At 39.7% G+C, this 24,595-nt stretch overlaps 1 protein-coding gene across 1 annotated transcript in view; it reads right to left on the minus strand.

Moving 5' to 3' along the window:
* Positions 1-24,595, minus strand: part of LOC122560691 (unconventional myosin-XV) — a 158,382-nt gene that overhangs the window by 83,938 nt on the left and 49,849 nt on the right. Inside the window, exons 19-29 of the mRNA XM_087998065.1 lie at positions 24,064-24,109; positions 22,852-22,976; positions 21,193-21,310; positions 17,573-17,748; positions 8,782-8,866; positions 8,040-8,072; positions 5,739-5,820; positions 5,005-5,135; positions 4,803-4,898; positions 3,083-3,318; positions 1,323-1,501 (exon numbers count right to left, since the gene is read on the minus strand). Coding sequence (XP_087854191.1) covers positions 1,323-1,501; positions 3,083-3,318; positions 4,803-4,898; positions 5,005-5,135; positions 5,739-5,820; positions 8,040-8,072; positions 8,782-8,866; positions 17,573-17,748; positions 21,193-21,310; positions 22,852-22,976; positions 24,064-24,109 — 1,307 coding nt within the window. The remainder of the gene's footprint in view (positions 1-1,322; positions 1,502-3,082; positions 3,319-4,802; positions 4,899-5,004; positions 5,136-5,738; positions 5,821-8,039; positions 8,073-8,781; positions 8,867-17,572; positions 17,749-21,192; positions 21,311-22,851; positions 22,977-24,063; positions 24,110-24,595) is intronic.

Below are 24,595 nucleotides of genomic sequence, written 5' to 3' on the forward strand. Positions count from 1 at the left end.
AAAGTATCTGGGAAATATCTGATGAAAGCGAGAATTATTTATTGAACACCTCGAAAGGGAGATCACTGAATAAAGGGTTGCTCAAACAACCAATTCCCTGCTCTATTTGAGAAGAGTATTAGATAGCATGGGGAGTGAGCAGAAGATTCATATTAGATGAAGTGGGATAATAAAGCATTAAGTAAATGAAGGGAGAGTTAGTATGGACAGAGTGGGATAGTAAAAGCTACAGGAATAAGGTGGAAAATTGTCCTAACTACATAAATTATTAAAATGAAGAGAGTGCTAGGGATTGTGGTGTTAGAGTGGAGTGGATGGGGAGAGATACTGTTGGGAAATGTGATTAAACTGGGTGGTTCAAGTGGAAAAAAGTACTAGCACAGACACATTTGACAGAATGGCCAAACTCTGCTAGAATAGCCGATGAACAATCAAGCAGTTGCCCTTTCTCCAGCTCACATGTTAACCAAAGATTTTGACTTTATAACTACAGAGATTGTCTCAAAGAGAAAAAATTGATAGAGAACAAATTACCTCCTGAACTGGGTGTCCAAGCCAAGAGAATTGGATTTACAAATGGAGTTGCAGGTAGATAGGATAGTGAAGAAGCATTTGGTATGCTTTCCTTTATTGGTCAGAGTATTGAGTGTAGGAATTGGGAGGTCATGTTGCAGCTGTACAGGGCATTGGTTAGGCCACTGTTGGAATATTGTGTGCAATTCTGGTCTCCTTCCTATTGGAAGGATGTTGTGAAACTTGAAAGGGTTCAGAAAAGATTTACAAGGATGTTACCAGGGTTGGAAGATTTGAGCTATAGGGACAGGTTGAATAGACTGGGGCTGTTTTCCCTAAACCGTCAGAGGCTGAGGGGTGACCTTATAGAGGTTTATAAAATCATGAGGGGTATGGATAGGATAAATAGACAAGGTATTTTCCCTGGGGTGGGTGAGTCCAGAACTAGAGGGCATAGGTTTAGGATGAGAGGGGAAAGATATAAAAGAGACTCAAGGGGCAACTTTTTCATGCAGGGGGTGGTGTGTGTATAGAATGAGTTGCCAGAGAAAGTTGTGGATGCTAATACAATTGCAACATGTAAAAGGCATCAGGATGGGTATATGAATAGGAAGGGTTTGGAGGGATATGGGCTGTGTGCTGGCAGGTGGGACATCTGGTCAGCATGGATGAGTTGGACCTTTCTGTGCTGTATATCTCTATGACTCGAAACGGATTCAACCACAATGAAGCTCTTCTCTTTAATTCTAGTGCAAGAAACATGGGATAAAATGAATTGAGCTTGTACGATTGGGGAAATCTGTGCTTACCATCAAAGCAGGAGACATTTAAAGCAATGTTGCCCTTCCTCTTGTTGCCTGCCCACTCCAGCAGACTTGGTGGGTAGCTTCTGGCTCCATCCGCACCATACCTGGCCTTTTGCATTGCCTGCATGAGCTTGTGCTGACACACAGATTTAAACCCATCATAGGCATGATCTGAAACAAACCTGATGGACAAAGGCAGAGAGAAGAGGAGAATGTCAGAAGGTGGGTGGTGAAGGAGGGCTGGGTGACCTCCAGATGATTTTTCTCCTTTGTCTACCCACAACTTGTAACAAGCATTGTATCTGTCTAATGTTAGTCAAATGCCTTGAATCCCAGCCTATGGTAAACTTCCACCTTCATACCACATACTCAGAAAAATGACACGGTACACAATGAACAGCTGGAAGAAAGCAGCAATATCTCTACTGTAAGCCTGGGTACTTGTCAATTGGATATTGTGTAGATGAAGATTTCAGGTAATGGAGGCTGCAGAGTCTGTTCTATTCAAATCAATTTTGATACTGAATGTAAGTTAAATATCCAGAATAAAATCAATGCACTTTTTTAAGAAAAGCAGTCCCACTTTAAAATTACTTTCAAAAATGCCACAGCTGGTAAAATACAGTTAAAAATCACAACACCAGGTTATAGTCCAACAGGTTTAATTGGAAACACACTAGTCTTCATCAGGAGCAGCGCTCCAAAAGCTAGTGCTTCCAATTAAACCTGTTGGACTATAACCTGGTGTTGTGTGATTTTTAACTTTGTACACCCCAGTCCAACACCAGCACCTCCAAATCATGACTGGTAAAATAAGCCTCAGTGCTCCTCGCATGGGTTGCTACCACAACTTATTGTCAGCTATCAATGGTCCCAATTAGCAGCTATTCTTTTCCCAAGCTGACTTTTATCTATTCGCTTGTCTGCCCAGCTGTGTTTCTTTCTCTCTCACTGTATCAAAAATCACATGACACTGGATTATAGTCCAACAAGTTTATTTGAAACCACAGGCTTTCAGAGCCCGGCTCCTTCCTCAGGCAGCTAGCAGCGTTCCGAAAGCTTGCTGCTTCAAATAAAACTTTTGGACTATAACCTGGTGCTGTGTGATTTTTGATTTCGTCCACCCCAGTCTAACACCAGCACTGCCACAGCATCTCTCTTTGAACTCCATCTCCACAGACTGTTTACTTCCCCTACCTCCCTCCACCCATCTTCAGCACATTTACCAAGTTTTTCCGAACTACAAACAGTTCTGAAGAAGGGTCACTGGATTTGAAATATTGACTCTGTTTTCTCTCCACAGAAACATGACAGGATTTGTTAAAGATTTGGGAACAGATTTGGGCAAATTTTCACACAGAGTAAAAAAAATCAAGAACTGCGGATGCTAAAAATCAGAAGCAAAAACAGAAATTGCTGGAAAGGCTCAGCAGATCTGGCAGCATTTGTAGAGAGCAATGAGAGTTAACATTTCGAGTCAAGTGACCTGAGTTCTGAGGAAGGGTCATTCGGCACAAAACATTAACTCTGATTTGGCTGCACAGATGCTATCAGACCTGATGAGCTTTTCCAGCAATTTCAGTTTTTGATTCACATAGAGTCCTCTTGTTTCATGATTGCAACCACCGCCACCATCCTTCCCACACCACCCATCTCCATGCCCCCAGCCTTCCACCATGTTCACTCTTACATCACCTTCAACCTTGTCCCCACAACACATTCCCTGTCCCTTGACCCTACCCTCCTGCCTCACATCTACTCACTTTAACAGGTACTTGTCCATCCTGGAAGAAGGAGCGAAACAACTGAGGCAGGTAGCGAATAATAGCCAGCCCCTTTCTGCATTCTTCTCATTGGCATTTCTCCACACCTGATTGGCTAGTTGAGCAAGGATTTCATCTCTCAGATTGGGGTTAGCTAGTCCAGTCTGCGCTATGTAATCACCAAAGAGGATTTCTTGAGCGCCATTGAGTTGAGGATCACCCATGAATCTCATTACCTGTAAGAGGAACATTAGCTTCTTAAAGTGGATAAAATATGAAAATGCGAAGAGCTGATATCGGGAGGAATCTCTCACACTGGAAATTTCCCTGTTGCACTTGGCAACTCCTTTCCTTTCTCCCAGCTGTAAATTAATAAGCACCACCACTGCTACTTCCCAAAATGTGTGAGCTCAGTCTGCAAGTCCAGAAGATAAATGACTTGCAAATTCAATCTTGTCCTCTCCTGTCATTCATTTACAGAAAACATGTACACACACACACAGGAAAGTACACACACATACATGAAAACATGCACTTGAATGTACACTCTCAAGTATGTAAACACTCATAGGAGCAGAGACACACAATTTCCTTCAGGAAGTGTTGGTATTTGTTTTTACACACAAGCAAATGCATGTGTACATATACACATTCAAACAGACAAACACAAGTACAGTTGCCCGCATCATGTGCAAGCACATAACTTCCAGCAGGCGTTAGCAATCAAATCTCCTCTTTCTTTCAGAAGCAGTAAGCCAATTAAAATTTTTTAAAAATCACCATTCTGAGTGAGTTCATTTTGTCAGAGAAGGGATTATGTCTGTGATTTGTACAGCTCAGTACTTTACCTTTCCACCAGGTGGAGCTCTGTTAATGTGGTTTACCACAACCTTTCAATTTATTCTTCGTGTTCTTGGATGAGATTTTGACATATGGAAAATTTACTACTGGACGTATGGGTCATCATCAAGTATTCCCACATTAAGTATGTTATAAGCTTTCTTATCCAATTAATTTACTTTTACCTCCTCCTGAACTTTGGAGAGTATCTCTCCACTGCATCATTCTGAAATTCACAATTCCCACATAAATCATTTTCATCACCTCTATGGGCAAGGTTGTCAACTTCACATCTATTAAAACTGAAATGGGACAATTTTCAGCTTTGGTTTCATATGGAAATGAAGTGGAGAACTTCGAAACCATTTGTGCCTAACATCAAAGAAGCATAATCATTATATTCTCTGAATGCCACATACAGATCCTTGAATGATGCCTACAGTGAGTTACAAACTAAACATGAATCAAATGTTTCAGGTAGAATATGTTGTGAGTATAAATAAAACTGACAATGCCACAGTAGAGAAGTCCTCAGTCAATTCCTGATGAAGAGCTTTTGCCCGAAACATCGATTTTCCTCCTCCTCGGATGCTGCCTGACCTGCTGTGCTTTTCCAGCACAACTCTAATCTTGAAGTTCTCAGTCAATACCTGCACTTCCCTAAATTCCTGATTTTCCACTGCTGCTATTTGTGAGAAACACCAAGTGGGGAAGCCTGGAGCATGACAAAGAAAACTGGGGGAAGACTCACTCCAGCAAGTAACTTCTGAATACGAGAGCACAGGTAGGGGAATAGGCCATTAAATTGCACTCTGGGCTGCAGCCAGTGCATTGCAGTTATATCATACTATTTGTGAACGGTTAACCCAATCAGCCTTACCAGTTTGAAGACCATAACAGCTTCTTCTTTCAAATCCTCTTCTGACTGGGTCAGAGCTTCATCCAGTGGAGTGGTCAACATACCAAATAAGTGCTTCTGCATGAAATAAAGCATCAACAGTAGCAATGTAAGGGACATCCTCTATACCCTCCTCCAAATCATTTATGTGCTCTAATCAGCACAGGATCCCACATACATTTACCTTGAAGTGAGTCCGTACAAAGTTGGAAAAAGGATAGTTATTGATATCAAGAGCCATTACTAGCTGTTCCTGTGATTGGACCTTTGGAGTTTCACTCTGGATAATACATTCATTCTGGTTTTCTTTATCAGCTACACAATAACAAAAGAAAATTCAGACATCAACATATTTCTAAGTTTTTTCAACATGTTTTTCACAGTGAGCAAAAGGGGGCAATATTTCATTGAGTTGTAAACAACAAGTACTGCAACTTTTAAAAGGCAAACCACAAAGTAAAGCAACAACAAACAAGTGGGCAGATTTCATCCATTTATCTTCTGTACTGAGGTTGTCAGTAAACTTTGAAATATATCACTATAATCTCTGGGTACCGACGCCCCAGATAATGAATATCACCACATCATTTCACTGGCTTGGTGTGTATTTAAAGCTCTGATCTCTCAGGTTTTAGAGTTGAGGTGCAATATTGCAACTTCTGCGACATTTGAGTTGAGGATTTCCAGATTGTGCTCCTGGATTACTTTATATGTAACTGTTCCAGTGCAGTCAGGCGCAAAGTGAGTTATTTACTGGTGTGATATATCCAATGAAAACAGGCAGAAATATAGAGAGTGTGTGAAAGGCATGGGTTTAAAAAAAGACAAGGAAAAGAGAGGCAGCGAGAAAGAGACATACACAGAGGTAGAAAACAACAGAATAATGAATCATAATGAATTAAGAATCAAAAACCATACCTGCTGCTGCTTGGAGTAAGGAGGCCAACTCAGCAGGAATGTCCAGGTGAGTAACATTCACCACTTCCCTCATCGTTTGTTCCTAATTAAAAAGATCATTAATTTATAACTAAATTCTCAGCAAATTAACTGTTAATTACTTGGTACTGCAGAATTTAAACATTGCTTAAAAAAAGAAGTGTTTTTTTCTGCCTTGCATTCATCAGAGTGGGATACAAGAAAGCAAACTTATAATTGGAACAATAATTCATATAGCATGAGAAAAGGATTCTGATTGATACAACAGGAACTGTTAACTGTCAATCTTAATTAGCTTGTCTCAATACACCATGCCCAATGATAGATGTGATTCTGCTTTTGGATAGCATTTACGAAATAATCCCAATTGTACTAAACATTATATAGATAACCAATTCAAGTTTGCCAGTCAGGCTTGCAGTGTGATTCAACTGTTTGTGCGAGAAGCTACTTACAGTCGATTCTGCTATAACACGCGTTTCTTCAATGTGAATTGGCTATAATGCATTTGAAGAATTTAGACCTTTATTTGTAGAATGCAAACTTCTCTTACCTGTATTGGTTATAATGTGATACAATGTAATGTATTGGTTTAAATGGTGCTGCTATTATGCAATTTTCTTATAACTCAGGATTACACGGGAACGGAATTATCATGTTTTATCATAACTGTATATTCACACCCAGTATCTTGATTTTTTGAGCAGAATGCATTTTTTTTATTCAGGTAAAGGTCTTGGAGATGCCAATCCATGCTACATTCCACACGGCAATGTCCTGACCAATCAGAGTCGACTTGTCTAGTTTGAGTTTCATTGGATAACTTACATTTACAGTTAACAGTTCCTGTGGCATCTCCATCTCAACCATGATCCAACAATCAATACCTTCCCATGTTGTATAATTTGTTTTTCACTTCCTAAGTTTCTTTGATGTGTCTCAGTCCTAATGTGTGCAAGACTCGTAAGTATCTAAAAAGGGGTAGAAGTAGACCAATTGGCCTCTCGAGCCTGCTCCACCATTGAATATGATCAAAGCTGATCTGTTTGCATTTCAAATTTCATTTTAATCTCCTTCTGATGATCTTTGATGATTCTATTTCCTAATATGATTCCTTCGAACTCTGCCTTTAAAATATTTAACAACCCCAACCCCATTACCTTGTGAGGCAATGAGTTTCACAGTTCCACAACCCTCTGACAGAAAATATTTCTCCTCATTTCTATCCTGTTAGGGTGACACCTAATTTTAAAGGCGTCCCTTCGTTCTGAAAACTGAAAGGTTACGTCTCATTTTAGAATAACCTTTCAAACAAAGCTGAGTCTCCACATGGAGAAAACAATTAATCAAAAAGGATACAAAAACATTAGCAACATTTTGGGATGCAGCATGCAACTAATTTGGGACATGACATGTTGAAGGTGAAGTGTGCTTCAGAAAAACAGATAACTTTGAACCTATGTCCTAAAAGCTCTGCATCACTCAGGGTTTCTCTCAAACTCAATAATAATCCTCTTTCTCTATTTACCAAATTATAAATTCTTATATTTCTCATCAAGATTTGGTTGAATGAGCTGAGAGATAACGGGAATAATATAGAGATGGAGCATAAGGTTTGTCGGAAGAGGGAATGAGAATCATTAACATTCAAGCATATTGGTCAAGAGTCAATGTTGCTTGGATTTAAATCTAAATGTTAGGAAGCAAGGTTTAGGGTTGAGATATGGATTAATGGATTAAGATTGAGGGTGAAAGGTAGGGCTAATGAATTAAAGTTAAATCAATTAGAATTAGGATTTGACAATTAAGGTTATGGTGAGGTCAATGAGTTAGTTCTAAGATTTGAATTTGGGTTGATAGATTAGGGTTTGGGTTACAGATTAAAGCATAGAATAAGGCCATTCAATTTGTTGTGCACATACTGGCTGTCGACAAAAGCTAGACTCACACTCCTGTCCTTCACTCGTATTCCTGGACATTTTCTCTCTTCAGATGTTCATCCAATACTCTTTGAAACTTCCCCACATTGCTCTCAGGTAATGCGTTCCAGATCATAACCATTTGGAGTATAACACTATATATGTGACATTGTCCCTCTGTATGAAGGACCCGGTTTGTGGGATCATATTCTTATTTGTGATTTCATACTACAGTATACAATACCATATCCCAGCATGTGGGAATCTAACCTATACATTATGAAGCCCTCGTACATGGTACTGTACCCAAGTATGAGTTGTAATGGGAGACAGACCAAGAATGATATGAAATGAAATTTATTACCATCTCAATCCTCTCACGTTTCTGTTCTCGTAGCTACAAAGAGAAGAAATGTAAGAAAAATAAAATGTTATTTCACATTTTTGAAAGATCTAAATATATTTCATGTACATGCCATTATTCTCTGCCAGACTTTCCAAATCCCCTGTTATCATTGCTGTTGGGAGGTTTATCCAAATTCTGGAGAAAATCTATTGTATTTTGTGTGGTTCAGGACTCTTCATCAGAGATTGAGCTCCAGGATGAATTGCTTTGAAGCTTAACAACAGTATTCACCGATATATAATAGTGATTTTGTGCAGCCAAATCCCACAAAAATAGTTAGTTTATTATCAGATATGGCGATTTAGTTAGGAATGCTTACCAAGTACAATTTCTTCTTGAAAGGGTGACAAATAATTAATAAGACCCACTTCAACCATTATGTTATTTTAGTTTGTTGTGTTTGGAATGGGGCTGATAAAAAGATTGGAGGAGGTTTGTGTCAAACACTACTTAAAAATACAAGAAAAGATTTCACATCATGCTTCGAGAGAGAACTACCTCCCAATTGCCATGTGACCTTACATTACATCTTCTGATGATTTGACTATTGTATTCGCACATTCATAGTAATGTTTCACATTACAGATCACATGGACACAAACCTTATGGCTAGGGGACATGGACCAGGTGGACCATACAGAAATGGACGAGATGGACATGGAGTCTGGAATGATTTTGTGCACTTAGCATTTTTACTTACTCTGAGAAATCTTCTGCGATTTGTAAACATGAGGACAACAGATCGTACTTTGATCAAACTTTCCTTAAACTTTTGGAATTTTTTTCTGTCAGGAGAAACAAAGCAAAAGAAAGGATCAGGTAACATATGAATATAAGAATTTGGAGCAAAAGCATTTCAGCCCTTCAAGCTTGCTCCACAATTCGAATAAGATCAAGGTTCATCTGTTTGTGTTCTGAATTTCATATTCCCATCTAGCCCTGATAATCTTTGATTCCCCTGCCTAACAGGAATCTGTCTACTTCCATCTTAAAGATATTCAACAACCCCACTTGCACTGATTTCCAAAGATGCACAACTCTCTAAGAGAAAATAAATCCTAGAGTAAGGATTCCACTTATATTCTTCTCATTGAACTTTCTCCATTATTCCAGAAAATGACAATTTGTTAGGTTGGTTGCCACAAATTACATAGAGTCATACAGTACAGAAACAGGCCACCATAACCATGTTAACCAACAAACAACACTATTCCCATTTACGCACTTTGTCCAGAGCCTACTATACCCCAACATTTTAATTGCTCATCCAGGTGTTTCTAAAATGCGAGAGTACCTGACACCAACATCCTCTCAGGCAGCACGTCCAAATATCTCCGGCCCTCTGAATGAAAATTTTTTTTCTCAGATTTCCTCTGGACCTCACCTTCAACTTATGCACTCTGTTCTTAGATATATTTGCCATGGGAAAGAGATTCTCATGATCTACTCTGTCTATGACTCTCACAATGTGTTGCAATCAGATCCTCCTTCAGCCTCCTCAGCTACAAGGAAAACAAACCCAGCCTATCCAATCTCTCCTCATAACTGAAACATTTCATCCCAGGCAACATCCTGGTGAATCTCCTCTGCACCCTCTCCAGTGCATTCATGCCCTTCTGATCGAGTGGCACCCAGAACTGCACACAGTATTCCATCTGTGGCCGAGCCAATGTTCTATAAAATTGTTACAAGACTTCCATATTCCTATATTCTGCTTCCTGGCTAATGAAAGCAATCATCCGTATGCCTTCTTCACCAACATGTTTACCTGTGCTGACGCCTTCAGGATCTATGGACCTGTAGATCAAGGTCCCTTTGTTCCTCAGTACTCCCCAGGAACGTACCATTCATTGTGTAAATCCTTCATTTATTAGACCTCAGAAAATGGATAAGCTCACACTTATTGGGATTAAATTCCACCTGCTATTGCTGTACTCAATTTACCAGCTGATCATTATCAGACTGTAGCCTGAGACCACCCTCCTCACCATCAACACCATCACTAATTTTTGTGTCATCTGCAAACTTACTAATTTTACTAACGAAACCTTCTATATTTTACATTACAATGATTTTTTTCTGAAAAAAACATAGCTTTTTTTTAAAAATAAGAAGTTGTAGTTTTGTTCCAGAGAGTTCTACACTTGATTGGCTCTGCAGAAGATTATTTTTCTTTGAGGAGGGAGTATTGCTGAACAAAGAGACCTTGAAGTGCAGGTTGATAGCTCCTTGAAAGTCGAGTTACAGGTAGATAGGATAGTGAAGAAAGAGTTTGGTATGCTTTCCTTTATTGGTTGAGCATTGAGTATAAGAGTTGGGAGGTCATGTTGCAGTTGTACAGGACGTTGGTAGGCTACTTTTGAAATATTGCATGCAATTCTGGTCTCCTTCCGATTGGAAGGATGTTGTGAAACTTGAAAGAGTTCAGAAACGATTTACAAAGATGTTGCCAGGGTTGGAGGATTTGAGACATAGGGAGAGGCTGAATAGGCTGGGGCTGTTTTCCCTTGAGCATCGAAGGCTGAGGGGTGACCAAATAGAGATTTATAAAATCATGAGGGGCATGGATAGGATAAATAGACAAGGTCTTTTCCCTAGGTGGAGGAGTCTAGAATTAGAGGACATAGATTTAGGGTGAGAGGGGAAAGATATAAAAGGGACTGCCGGGGCAACTTTTTCGCGCAGAGGATGGTGCGTGTATGGAATAAGCTGCCACAGGAAGTAGCGGAGGCTGGTACAATTGCAACATTTAAAAGGCATCTTGATGGGTATATGAATAGGAAGCATTTGGAGGGACATGGGCCGGGTGCTGGCAAATGGGACTGGATTAGGTTGAGAGATCTGGTCAGCGTAGATGAATTGGACTGAAGGGTCTGTGTCTGTGCTGTACGTCTCTATGACTCCATGACTCTGAGAGGAGTCTTTTTTTTATTTAGTTAATCAGCTAAGTGATTGATTTTATTTAAGTTTTATACATTTGACATATATAATTTTATTTTTTTCCATTTTAACATTATTTTCTGTAGGTAACAAAAGGTACTTTATTTTATAAGGTGTTATTGAAACTTTTTTTTAGGCTTAATATTATTCTGGGCAGATATGAGGTACACAGTGAGATGGCTAGTAGATTTAGAAAAGTTATTACACAGCAGGATCAGTTAGATGGGTGGATGACTGCTGGGAAAGGTTAAAAAGTAGTTCAAAAGTCTCCAGTGGCTATTCTTCTATCAAATAGACATTCAGTTTTTGGAACTGTAGAAGGAAATAGTCTCTTTGAGGAAAATGGAATGGACAGCTGTTATTAGACACTTGGAATGATTCATATGTTAAGTAACGTTTGACGAGATTCAATAGATTAATTGTTAATAGGGGATTCTTCTGATAGAGGCATAGACAGGAGATTCTATGGCAGTGAGCATAAATTTAGGACAGTTTGTTGCTTTCCTGGTGTTGCAAACATTTCTAAATATTTCAAACATGTTGTTAATGGTGAGATTGAGAAGCCAGAAATGATTGTACACACTGGTAAGAATGACATTTTTAGGGAAACGATTAAAGCAGTAGAGTCAATTTAAGAGGTTAAGTAAATAAAACCTTAAAAGTAGTAATTTCTGGTTTACTCCCAATGCCAAATTCAAATGAGGGAAGGAACAAAAGGATAAAGGAGATTAAATAAATGGCTGAAGAGCTGGTGTATTGTTCAGGGATTCAGGCTTTTGGCATGTGGAATGTCTTTTCAGATAGAAAAGACCTGTTCAGAAAAGATGGGTCGAACCTGAACTGCAAAGGGATCAATATCTTAAGAGGGAGATTTGCTTATTCCATCAAGGGAGATTTTATACTGATAGAGAGGGGGAGTGGAGGAACTCTAAATCGCAGTGTCAATGGAAGGATTGATGGGGAAGGTTCTGAATGTGAGGTCAGTTAGGAAAGAAAGACAAGAGAGAGTCAGAGTAAGTAGTAACTTTGAAGAATGCATGTCATTTTACCAACAGGTAAGGCTGATGAACTGAGGGCATGTTTAAGAACATGGGAATGGGATGTTGTAGCCATTACAGAAATTTTGCTGAGAGATGGACAAGACTAGCAGCTCAATGTTCAGGTTTTAGATGATATAGGAAGGATAGAAAAGGTGGCAAGAAAGGAGGGGGAGGGGTGTTTTTGATTAAGAAATATGTTACTGCTGTAACAAGGGAAGATATTTTTGCAAAATTGTCCTGTGAAAATATATGGGTAGAAATTACAAATAAGAAAGGAAAGAGCATTTTGATGGGATTGTACGACAGGCCACCCAATAGTAAGAGAGAAATTGAGAAACAAATATGTATGGAGATCTCAGATATATGTAAACATAATAAGGTCATAATAATGGGGGATTTTAATTTTCCAAACATTGACTGGGATGACCATAGTGTTAAAGGTTTGGATGGGGAAGAATTTGTCAAATGTGTTCAAGAAAATTTTCTTTATCAATATGTGGATGCTCCTACTAGAGAAGGAGCAAAACTAGACCTTCTTTTGGGCAATAAGGCAGGGCAGGTGACTGAAGTAAACGTGGGACAACACTTTGGGTCTAGCAAGCATAATTCTATTAGTTTCAAAATAGGTATGGAAAAGGATAAGCCTTCTTTAAAAGTTAAAGATTTTAATTGGAATAAGGCAAATTGTAAAGTATGAGACAGGAACTTTCACAAGTTCATTGGAATAGGCTGTTCGCAGGTAATGGACGTCTGATAAGTGGGAGGCATTCAAAAGTGTGATGACGAGAGCTCAGAGGCATTATGTTCCTGTGTGAGTGAAGGTAAGGCTGGTAAGATTAAGGAAAAAGTGGATGAATAAAGATATTGAGGTTCTAGTTAAGAATAAAAGAGAATCTTATTTTAGATCCAGACAACTTGGTTCAACTGAATCTCTTAATCAAAATAAACAGTGTTGGGGCATTCTTAAGAAAGAAATCAGGAATGCAAAGAGGGGATATGAAATAGCATTGGCAGATAAGGTAAGGATATTCCAAATAGATTCTACAAATATATTAAGAGAAGATGGTAACTAGAGAGGGTAGGGCCTCTAAAAGATCAAGGAGGTCATCTTTGTGTTGAACCCCAGGAGATGAGAGAGATATTAAATTATTAAATGACTATTTCGTGTCAGTTTTTACTGTGGAGAAAGAAATGAAGTCTAGAAAATTCATAGAGATAAACCTTGATGTTTTAAAAAGAGTTCACATTACAGAAGAGGAAGTTCCGGAGGTCTTAGAGAACATAAAGGTGGATAAATCTGCAGGACCTAATCTAATGTATCCTAGAACATTGCAGGAATAAGTGAGGAAGTTATGAGACCCCTTGTAGAAATATTTGCATAACCTATATATATCGGTGAGGTGCCTAATGACTGGAGAGCGGCTAATGTTGTCTCTTTGTTTAAGAAAGGTTCTAAGGAGAAACTGAGGAACTATAGACCTGTGAGTGTGACATTAGCTGTGAGTAAATTATTGGAGGTGATTATAAAAGGTAGGATTTATGGACATTTAGAAAGGCAAAAATTGATTAGGAATAGTCAGCATGGTTTTGTGCAAGGAAAATCGTGTTTCTCAAACTTGATTGAGTATTTGAGGAAATTACCAAAAATATTAACGATGGCAGAGCAGGAGCAGGATGTTGTTTATTTGGATTTCAGTAAAGCCTTTGACAAGGTTCCGCAGAGTAGACTAATTAGTAAAGTTGGGTCACATGGGATTCAGGGTGAGCTTGGACAGATATTGGCTGAATGGCAGGAGACAAGATAATGGTGGAGGTTTGCTTTTCACACTGGAGGCCTGTGACCAGTGGCATTCCACAGGGATCGGTTCTGGGTCCTCTATTGTTTGTCATTTATATAAAATAAATATTTGGATGAGAACATTAGAAGGCATGGTCAATAAGTTTGTGGACGCCACCAAAATTAGTGGTATAGTAGATAGTGAAGAAGGTTTTTTAAGATTATAAAGGGATCTTGATCAAATGGGTCAACGGACTGAAAAATGGCAGATGGAGTTCAATCTGGATAAATGTGAGGTATTGCATTTTGGTACAACAATTTATAGTAGGGCCTCGGATAGTTTTGTAGAACAGAGGGACCTAGGGATGCATGTACATAATTCTTTGAAGTGTGCGCCACATATAGACAGGGTGGTTAAAAAGACATTTGGCACCCTTGCCTTCATTGCTCAGTTCTTTGAGGACAGGAGTTGGGAAGTCAAGTTGAGGTTGTACAAGACATTAATGAGGCTTATTCTGGAATACTGTGTCCAGTTCTGGTTGCCCAGCTATAGGAAGGATAGTATCAAGCTGGAGAGGGTTCAGAAGAGATTTACCGGGATGTTGCTGGGTATTGAAGGTTTGGATTATACAGAAAGGCTGGGTAGGCTGGGATATTTTTCATTGTAGCATAGGAGGTTGAGAGGCGACCTGATAGAAGTTTATGAAATAATGAGGGGTATAGATAGAGGTAATGTTGTATTTTCCATAGAGTGGGGAATTTCAAGATGGGGGGCATTGTTAAGGTGATGGGAGAGAGATTTAAAAAAGACATGACAGACACATTTTTTACACAGAGGGTAATTCGCGTATGGAATGAACTTCCTGAGGAAGTGGGGGATTCAGACACAGTTACAATGTTTAAAATACATTTGGATAGATGTATAAAAAGGAAAGGTTTGGAGGGATATGGGCCAGGAGCAGGCAGGTGAGACTAGTTTAGTTTGGGTTTATGTTCGGCATGGAAGGGTTGGTCTGACAGGTCTATTTCTGTGCTGTATGACTCTATGACTAAGACATCCAAGTCATTGATGTGTATAACAAACAGCAAGGGTCCCAGCACTGAACCCTGTGGTACAGTCCTGGTCACAGGGTTCTAATGACAAAAAACAACCCTCCACCATCATCTTTTGCCTCCTATTTTGGATCCAATTTTGGATCCAGTTTACCAACTTGCCTTGAATCCTGCAGGGTCTTACCTTTTGGAACAGCCTTCCATGTAGGACTTTGTCAAAGGATTTACTGAAGTCCATGTAAATCATGTCAACTGCACTATGCTCATCAACATATTTAGTCACCTTTTCAAAAACACAATTAAATTATTCAGCCAGGATCTCCAATTAACAAACCTGTGCTGATCCAACCTTTCCAAGTGTAGATGAATCCTGTCCTTCAGAATATTCTCCCATAATTTAATGGCACTAATGTCAGCCTGACTACTTTTTAATGGCCTATCCCTGCTGCCCTCTTGAACAAAGGAACCACATTAACTGTTCTCTAGTCATCTGGCACTTCATCTGTGGTTGGTGATGCATTAAAGATCTCCTTCAGGACTGCAGCAATCTTCTCCTTTGCCTCCTATAGTAGCCTGGAATAAATCTCATCAGACTCTATGGATTAATGCATCGACATGCCCACTAAAACATCTAATATTGCTTCCTTAAAATGTTCTAGAGTCTGACCATTCTGCCAATATACATATCATGTATCCCTGGGCATAAGGATTTTTGATACCTAGATTCACATCTTTGTGGCTTATTTGTGGTCTGTTTTGGTGATGTGACCGCAGTGTCTTGCGTACAAGATCAAGCAGAGGAGGTTACTAAGTGATAGGAAAAATCTTCCCAGACACCATCTTCTCAGCCCTTGCAACTTGCAATCTCTCCATCCTCTTCTGAGTACGAGGTTATCAGGAATAATTAAATTCTCAAGATGACTTCGTAAAGCAGGTTTCTATGATAAATATAATATCAGATTCTCATGTGGCAACTTGTGTCCACAATTCACCAACCTTATTTTAGAAGACTGAGAGGGGATCTGATTGAGACATATAAGATTATTAAAGGATTGGACACTCTGGAGGCAGGAAACATGTTTCCGCTGATGGGTGAGTCCCGAACCAGAGGACACAGCTTAAAAATATGGGGGAGACTATTTAGGACAGAGATGAGGAGAAACCTGTTCACCCAGAGAGTGGTGGCTGTGTGGAATGCTCTGCCCCAGAGGGCAGTGGAGGCCCAGTCTCTGGATTCATTTAAGAAAGAGTTGGATAGAGCTCTCAAGGATAGTGGAATCAAGGGTTATGGAGATAAGGCAGGAACAGGATACTGATTGATGATGTTCAGCCATGATCATATTGAATGGTGGTGCAGGCTCGAAGGGCAGAATGGCCTACTCCTGCACCTATTGTCTATTGTCTATTATTTACAATGACATGAGCATTTATCTACATAGCAAATCCATCTTAAACAGGCTTGTATTTGCCCACTCACTGACCCCTGTTATTTGATTTGATTTATTATTGTCATGCGTCCCTAGTTGCAGTGAAAAGTTTTGTTTTGCATGCAATACAGGCAGACCTTACCATACAAAGTGCATAGGGGTAACAGAATAGAGCGAAGAATAATGTTAAGGCTGCAAAGAAGTGCAAAGAGAGCAAGATCAACATTACATTTAAAATTTGAGAGGTCCATTCAGAAGTCTAATAACATCAGGGAAGAAGCTGTTCTTGAATCTGTTGGTACGTATTTAAGCTTTAGTATCTTGTGCCTGACAGAACAGGTTGGAAGAGAATATAACTGGAGTGGGGGTGGGGGGGGGGGGTCTTTGATTATGTTGGCTGCCTTCCTTAAGCAGTGAGAAGTATAGATGGAGTCAGTGGACAGAAGGTTGGCTTGCATAATGGACTGGGCTATGTTCACAACTTCCTGTAATTTCTTACGATCCTGGGCAGAGCAGTTGCCATACCAAGCTGTGATGCATTCGAACAGAATGCTTTCTTTGGTGCATCTTTAAAAATTGGATTCTTTATTTCTGAATTATAATTTATTCTTGGGCCATTTCCCACATTATACCTTGTTTTCTCTCCATAATGTAGCACATATGTATGAATCCCCAACAGACTTTGCTTTAATTCTGTCAGTACTAGATGATCTTCTGGCAAAGATGTCGATTCCAGTTGCATCTGTTGAGATCCAACTCATCCAATTTTAACATGACTCCTCCTGGCATAATGTTCCTAGAATCTGGAGTCCTCCATCCTGCATAATTTCTCTGGACGTGTGTTAATCTATTCATCTGACAATTCCAATACTCATGAGTACCTGGCATTTTAACCAATCCAGAGATTACTACCTTTGTGGTCCTACTCCTTATTTTGCATTTGAGCTCCTGACAAAAGGCCTCATCCTTTTCCTTCCCAACTGGACCATGACTTCTGACTGTTCCTCTGCCCCTTGAAATGTTCTTTACCCTCTTGGGATGTGTTCTAACTGGCGAAGGCAAAAATATTTCACAGGACTCAAATCAGCAGTTGCAGTAAATCTTTTGTAATAAAAGTATGTTGCAGCTTACTTTCCCTTTACAACTTTCTCTTCAAAGTTGTTCTTCCATCACTGAAACCTTCTGGCTGCTCAATTCTGCAGGGCAGATTCCACATTAATGACTACTTTCTTAGGGTCTGGATTTTTCACCTACCTGGCGAGATAGCCTCTGGCCAAAGCCTGCAGCTGAATGGCTGTTCTCCGGAGTTTTATATAACGTTTCCTTGCAAAGAATCCACGTGCGTACCGCTGTAAGGTCAGGGAGGCAATGAGCAGGAGGCCATCCCGTTTGCTCTCTAAGGCCTGATATAAATTCTCTTTGAGAAAAAGCTGAAACAAAACCGAATCACAATATGTTATAAGTAATGTTCATGCCACACAAATGCCAGGCATTGACCATTTCTAACAATTGAAAATCTAACATATCTCCCTTGAGATCACTTTACCAGTGCTGAATCTTACACAATCAACATCCTGGGCATTATCATTAGCCTCAAGCTGAACTGGACTAGTCATATAAACTATGTGGCTACAAGAACAGGTCAAAGGCTTGGAAATCTACAGCGAGCAACTCAACTCCTGATCCACCAATGATTGCCCACCATCTACAAGGCCCAAAAGCTGGACAAGTGCAGCTCCAATTACATTCAAGAAGTTTGACACAATTCAGAACAAAGCAGTTCCCATGATTGGCACCCCATCCAACACCTTCAACATTCATTCCTTGCTCCACCAATGCACATCTACAAGATACACTGCTGTAACATACCAAGGCTTCTTAGACTGTGCCTTCCAAACCCATGACCTCTACCGCCTAGAAAAACTAGAACTGCACATGCATGAGAATATCACCGTCAGCAAGTTCCTCTCCAAGACACATACAATTCTGACTTGGAACTATATCACTGTTCCTTCACTGTCACTGAGTCAAAAGCCTGGAACTATCACTCTAATAGCATTATGAGTGTCCCTGCAAGCTAAGGACTGCAATGTTTGAAGGAGGCAGCTCACTACCACCTTCTTAAGGGTAGTTAGGGATTGACAATTAATGCTGTCCTAGCCAGTGATTCGCACATCTCATGAACAGATAAGAAAAAGTTTCCAAATATTGTTCTGTTGAATATTAGCACACCAGCTAGTACAAATGTTAGTGCCTAATATTCAGTTTTTAATAAAATTTGTCGAGAATTATATATGTCAGTTTATGCAGTGAGTGGAATCAGTGTGGTGGAGGAAGATTCAGTTGAGGCTTCCGAAAGAGATTTGGATACTTGTTTGAAGAGAAATGATTTCTGGGTCATAGAGAAAAAGGCATGGGAGTAGGACTAGGTGAAATACTCTAGCAGAGAACCAGCACAGATAGAAAGAGCTGAATCCCCATCTTCTGTGCTGTAACCATTCTATGATATGGAAAGTGAACAGTCAATTAAGTTAAAATTCTGGAAGGTGATCCCTTCCCGTGGAATTACATTAGCAAAGACCAACCTCTTTCTACTCTCTCCAAATGAGGAACCTCAGCACCTTTGGAACCATACAGCAACAAGGCCAAGCTTCCCTCAAACTGTCACTCAGAAATAATTATTCCCATGGAATTTTATATCGACAAAGACTCACTGCATGTAGAAAATATCCTAACAAGACTTAATACCCATGGAATGATATTCTTCAAAAAGCAAGTTAGCAGGCAATTATACTCCAGGACTCAGGTTCAATGAAACCATAACTTAGCAAACAGACCATTGCTTTGGGACTGTCCACGATTAAGGGTAGGGATCTGTGGAACTCAATGACAGGCAGTGCCTGTGGGTCTATACCCCATGAAAGTTAGCACCTTTGGATCTATGCCCCAGTGTAACTTTACCTATTGACAGCCAGTGCCTGTGGACTGTACCTCAAGCAATAGTCTGTATCTGTGGTACATGTGATAAAGTTACATGGCAAGTGCACTGGCAAGGCCTGAGAATTAGTCAACAGACAGGAAACAAAGAAGGAACAAATCAGTCATTTATGGAGTGGAAAGTATTGTATGGATCAGTGCTTGGTCCTCAGCTATTCACAAAATATATATCATCAATTTGGACGAAGGAGTCAAATGTGATATTTCCAAGTTTGCTCGTAGCAAAAAACTAGGTGGGATTATGAGTGGTGAGGAGGATATAAAGAGACTTCAAGGTGATTTTGACAAGTTGACTATGTGGGCAAATGCATGCAATTGCAGAGCAGTGTGGATAAGTGTGAATAAGTGTGAAACTGCACACTTGGGTAGGAAAACCACAACACAAAAACAGAAGTATTTAAATTGTGATAGATTATGAAATGTTAATGTACAAAATGACCTGGGAGTCCTGGCATACAAGTCTTGAAAGCAAGCACGGAGGTACAGTCAAACAATTACGAAGGCCAATGGTATGTTGGCCTTCGTTGCAAGATGGTTTGAGCAGAGAAACAAGAAGGTTTACTGTAGCAGTACAGGATATTGGTGAGACCACACCCTGAGTATAGTGTGTAGTTTTGGTCTCCTTTCCAAAGAAAAGATGTAGTTGCCATATCAGGAAAGCAGCAAAAGTTCACTAGGCTGATTCCTAGAGTGACAGCTTTCATAGATTATCATCATAGAATCCCATACAGTGCGGAAGCAGACCATTTGGCCAGCCAAGTTCACACCGACCCTCTAAAAAGCATCCCATCCAGAGCCACTCCAACCCTTTCACCCTGCATTTACCATGGCTAATCCATCTAGCCTGCACATCCCTGGACACTATGGGCAAATTAGCACGGCCAATTCACCTAACCTGCACATATTTGAACTGTGGGAGGAAACTCACACAGACACAGGGAGAATGTGCAAACTTCACATAGACAGTTGCTTGAGGCTGGAATCGAACCTGGGTCCCTGGCGCTGAGAGGCAGCAGTGCTAACCACTGAGCCACCATGTTTTGTTATGTAAGGACAGATTGGGTCAACTGGGCTTGTAGTCACTAAAGTTTAGAAGAATGAAAGGGGATCCAATTGAAACATATAACATTCTGAGAGGGTTGAATTAACTGGATGCAGGGAGTCCTGAACAAGTGCCATGGACTTAGGATTCCGGGTTTGGACTGAGATGATGAGAAATTTCTTCACTGAGATAGTGATGAACCTGTGGAATTCTCTACTATAGAAAGCTGCAGATGCTAAATCACTGAATAAATTTGAGAAGATAACAGATAAATTTCTAGATGTTAAAGTGTCAAGGAGTATGGGGAGAAAGCAGAAATATGGCAATGAGAAAGAAAATCAGCCATGATCATGTTGAATGGCAGAACAGGCTTGATGAGCCAGGCTTGTTGAATCTCTACAGTGTGGAAGCAGGCCATTCAGCCCATTGAGTCCATACTGACACTTTGAAGAGCATCCCACCCAAATCCACCCCTTCCCTCTCCCTGCAACCCTGCATTTCCCATGGTTAACCAACCTACCCACCGAACTCCTAGTAGTTTCTGTGTTTCTCTGCAGTGAAAGTCAGTGCCTGTGGACTGCACACCTACAAGATTCAGTTTCTGTAGAAATGTACCACAGCAAGAGTTAGTGTCTGTGGAATTGTACCGAGCAATAATTAATGTCTTGAAGAGAGGACAGAAATAGGAGGATAGGGAGCAAAAGTAATGGTTGGCACTGGGAAAAAACTCTGTTGCATTCAATCTGGTTTAGGCAACTATAATACAAGGGACGGTAACAGTTGATAATGTCAAAGTGGATTTGAGATTGTCATATGGATAAATTTCTGATCAGACCTTGGTGAGCCCGATGCTGTACATTCCTTTGCTGACAGGTACAATCTGTTTCAAGATGGTTGTACAGTTTTCTCCGTCTGCCTTTATCTGATTTGTCAATCCCAATAAGATTTTGTACCTGCAAGAAAAGTTTGTGTTACTAATCTTGTTTGGCCAACAATACAGTTCCCTCATTTATAAGAAATGAATATTTGCCAAACAAAAACATTTTCAAATTACGGAGGCTGTAAAATGTAAAATTGCAAGTCCTTTGGCCACTCTATTAGTTCAGCATCCTCACATCTTCCTTTCTGAAAGATTTCTCAGTTCATTTATCAGCTGTCAGTTTAATTCATATTCTTTTTTGAAGTGGAGATCCAGAACTCGACTCGGAGCCTATTTATTTGGGGAAGACTAAGGGACAGTTGAAGAAGGAAATCAAATTAAGGCTGAATCAGGACCAAGACTACAAAGGAGAGGTTTTGAGAGAAGGCCAATGTGGAAGAAGGAGAAGAGAATATCTACCCTTGGGATATTTTGCATTTTGGTGACTGCAATGATGAACCAAGCTGAATATCCTTCTCTTTAGGTCAGCTATTTGAATTCTAACAATCATGTTACAGATGTGACTGGATGTTGTAGCAAAGGCTAAGGGTTGAAATCAAGATAGTTGTAGTGTCAGAAGCTGTAAATCCCTTTCCAATGTCCCTCAAGGAATGTGACTCTACATTCCAGTGGGTTGGGCCTCCAGTCTTACACTATGTGGTTCAATCTTAATGCCTCCTGAAGTGGTTTTGTCACCAGTTGTGTTACAACTGACTCAACACTTCCCTTCTCAGGGCAGCTAGAGATGAACAATAAATGCTGCACATGACAGCATCATTCACATTCTGATGTCAAATAAAAGGGAGTTGTGAAGTTCAATGATTATGAATTAAAAATTCGAATGGATCCACCAAAATCTTCTGCCTGTAATTGAAATGCATGGAAAATGAGATACAGCTGCAATTGGAATTTAAGACTGACACAGTGGGTAGGGCACAGACTGGCAATCAGAAGTTACATCTGCATGAAGTGAACTGTATGCTCAGTCTCACCTTGATTTAACTTCTATTCACAAACTCATATCCTCCTGCACCAACATTAAATCTTTGTATAGTAAGAGCCTGAATTGAGATTGTCCATTCAGTTATAGATATTTTTCTCTGGTGTCTAAAGCTTTCTTTGAAGGTTCATTGTGTTGAATCACAGCAATAGTTGCACTTGAGTGATTGCAATGTTTTGAGGACGTTTAAGGCAGTGTATAAATGTGAATTTGTTTTTCTTTTATTTAAGTCATTATTTCCATCATCTCAAAGCAGTGGAACTCCTCAACTTACTTTGTTAACATTGTGCTGCATTCTAAAGACTACAGACCTCACAATCCAAATTGATCAGTGTCACCATTTCTTGACTGACCTTCTCTGCTTCTTGAAGTGAACAGGATAAACAGTCTTTGAATCATTATCAGACTGGAATCAAATTCAAGGCCCAAAGAGTGGAACACAGTTAAGCTCCAGTGTCACCAAATTCTCTGAAGATTTGCCTATCTGATAATGGAAGTCTAGTAGAAATGGCGATTTAAAAATTAGTGCATTTTGTATGAAACAACATTCCAGCATAGACAGATCCCACACTGACCTCTTGATAAAATTATCAAATGTAATACGGACAGGATATCCCTCCTTCCTGATACGGATAGTTTCTAGAACTCCGGAATAGCGTAGCTGTAAGCTGACAACATCGACCTCAAAAAGTTCGGACTCCTATGATAGAAAGTGAGAAGTTCACCTCAGTTTGTCATCTGATAGGTTGTCCTTCTATTTCTTTCAACCTCTGTGGTAAATTCTTGTCTTGTTTTCTGCCCTTCCCTTGCCTCCATCACAAATTAACTCCTTGCTGGCAAACAATTCCAGAACATATTCTAATATCTTGCTCAAGTGCGAATCTTCATGTATGAGTGTCAACATGATATTGGACTGTCTGAGAAAGACATCTCACCTCTATGCCATCCTCACTAATACGGATCCAGCTTTCAGTGAATGTCACAGCAGTTTCCAAATTGAGGGATACTAAAACGAACAGTGTCAAAACTGGAATTTTCCATGTTACTCAATCACTCACTATCTTCACTAGCTGAGACCCTTGCATCTCTGCCTACTCTCGCAGAATTACGATGATCAACGCACCTATGCTCATCCCTCCCTTTCTCATACACTACAAGTAATCCATTCCATATGATCTGTCATTGCATTGCATCTTCACTGTGTTGAAATTAGAGTGACAATAGTTTTTTCTTACAGTAGTCTTTTTCACTATGCAATTTCTTATCTCACTCTGGTTTCCCTTTCTTTCAAGCTGTAGACTTTCCTTTGGCTCAGTGAATTATCTTTTACTGGTTAAACTCACCTTAGAACAAATGAAAAGTAAGGGAGGACAAAGAGTGCAATCAATTTGACTGGCGCAAAGTGTTAATCTACTCAATTGACTGTCCCCTAAAACAAATATCCACTTCTGCCTGAAATTTAGCCTGTTCTTAACAGACACTCACTTCTCTCTGCATAGATAATTGTGTGTGTACTGGTGCTGAAGTCTGTGCCCCCAGTTTGAGACTTTGTTCCAATCTCCATATCTCATGTGCAGTTCAAGTTATTATGTCCCTTAGGAATCTAAATACTTCTTTCACTTTCAATTTCAATTTTTCTAATATGCTGCATTGTAGCCTTTGGCTCCACAGTTAAGGTTCTCCTGAAAACACACAGTTACAAACTAACAAGAGGTATTGACCTTCAATTAATACATTCCTCGGACTTCAAGGACAACCTTGTTTTTCCTGCTATTAGTTGCTTTTACCTTTTTATTGTTTGGTTTGATACAGCGGACAAAGAAAGGATTGCAGCTGAAAAAAACAGAACATGTTTTTATGATGGTAAGTTTATCAAATCAAGACTGCACTCTGTGAAAAAAATACTTGAAATAAGGACAAGCATACATTTATATTACTCCTTATCACATCAGATAAAATCTTACATAAAGGCAAAATACTGCAGAAGCTGGAAATCTGAAATTAAAACAAAGTGCTTGAGAAACTCTGCAGATCTGGCAATATCTGTGGTGAGAGAAACAGAATTAATAGTACAAGTCCAATATGATTTCAATTTAACTAGACTTGAAATGTTAACTGTGTTACTCTCTCTACAGCTGCTGAGTTTCTCTGGAACATTTTGCTTTTATTACAGAAAATCAAAATCAAAAGTGCTTCACAAACAAGAAATTACTTTAAATGGAGTGGATATGTTTCAACGTGGCAAACACGCCTGCAAACGTATACACACTTGATCCCATAAACAGCTATAAGATGAATTGGTTGTGTTGAGACTATTGG

The sequence above is a fragment of the Chiloscyllium plagiosum genome, unplaced genomic scaffold (genome assembly GCF_037043375.1).
Source record: "Chiloscyllium plagiosum isolate Xiang-an unplaced genomic scaffold, Cpla_swu_hap1 HiC_scaffold_20, whole genome shotgun sequence".
NCBI classification, from domain to species: domain Eukaryota; kingdom Metazoa; phylum Chordata; class Chondrichthyes; order Orectolobiformes; family Hemiscylliidae; genus Chiloscyllium; species Chiloscyllium plagiosum.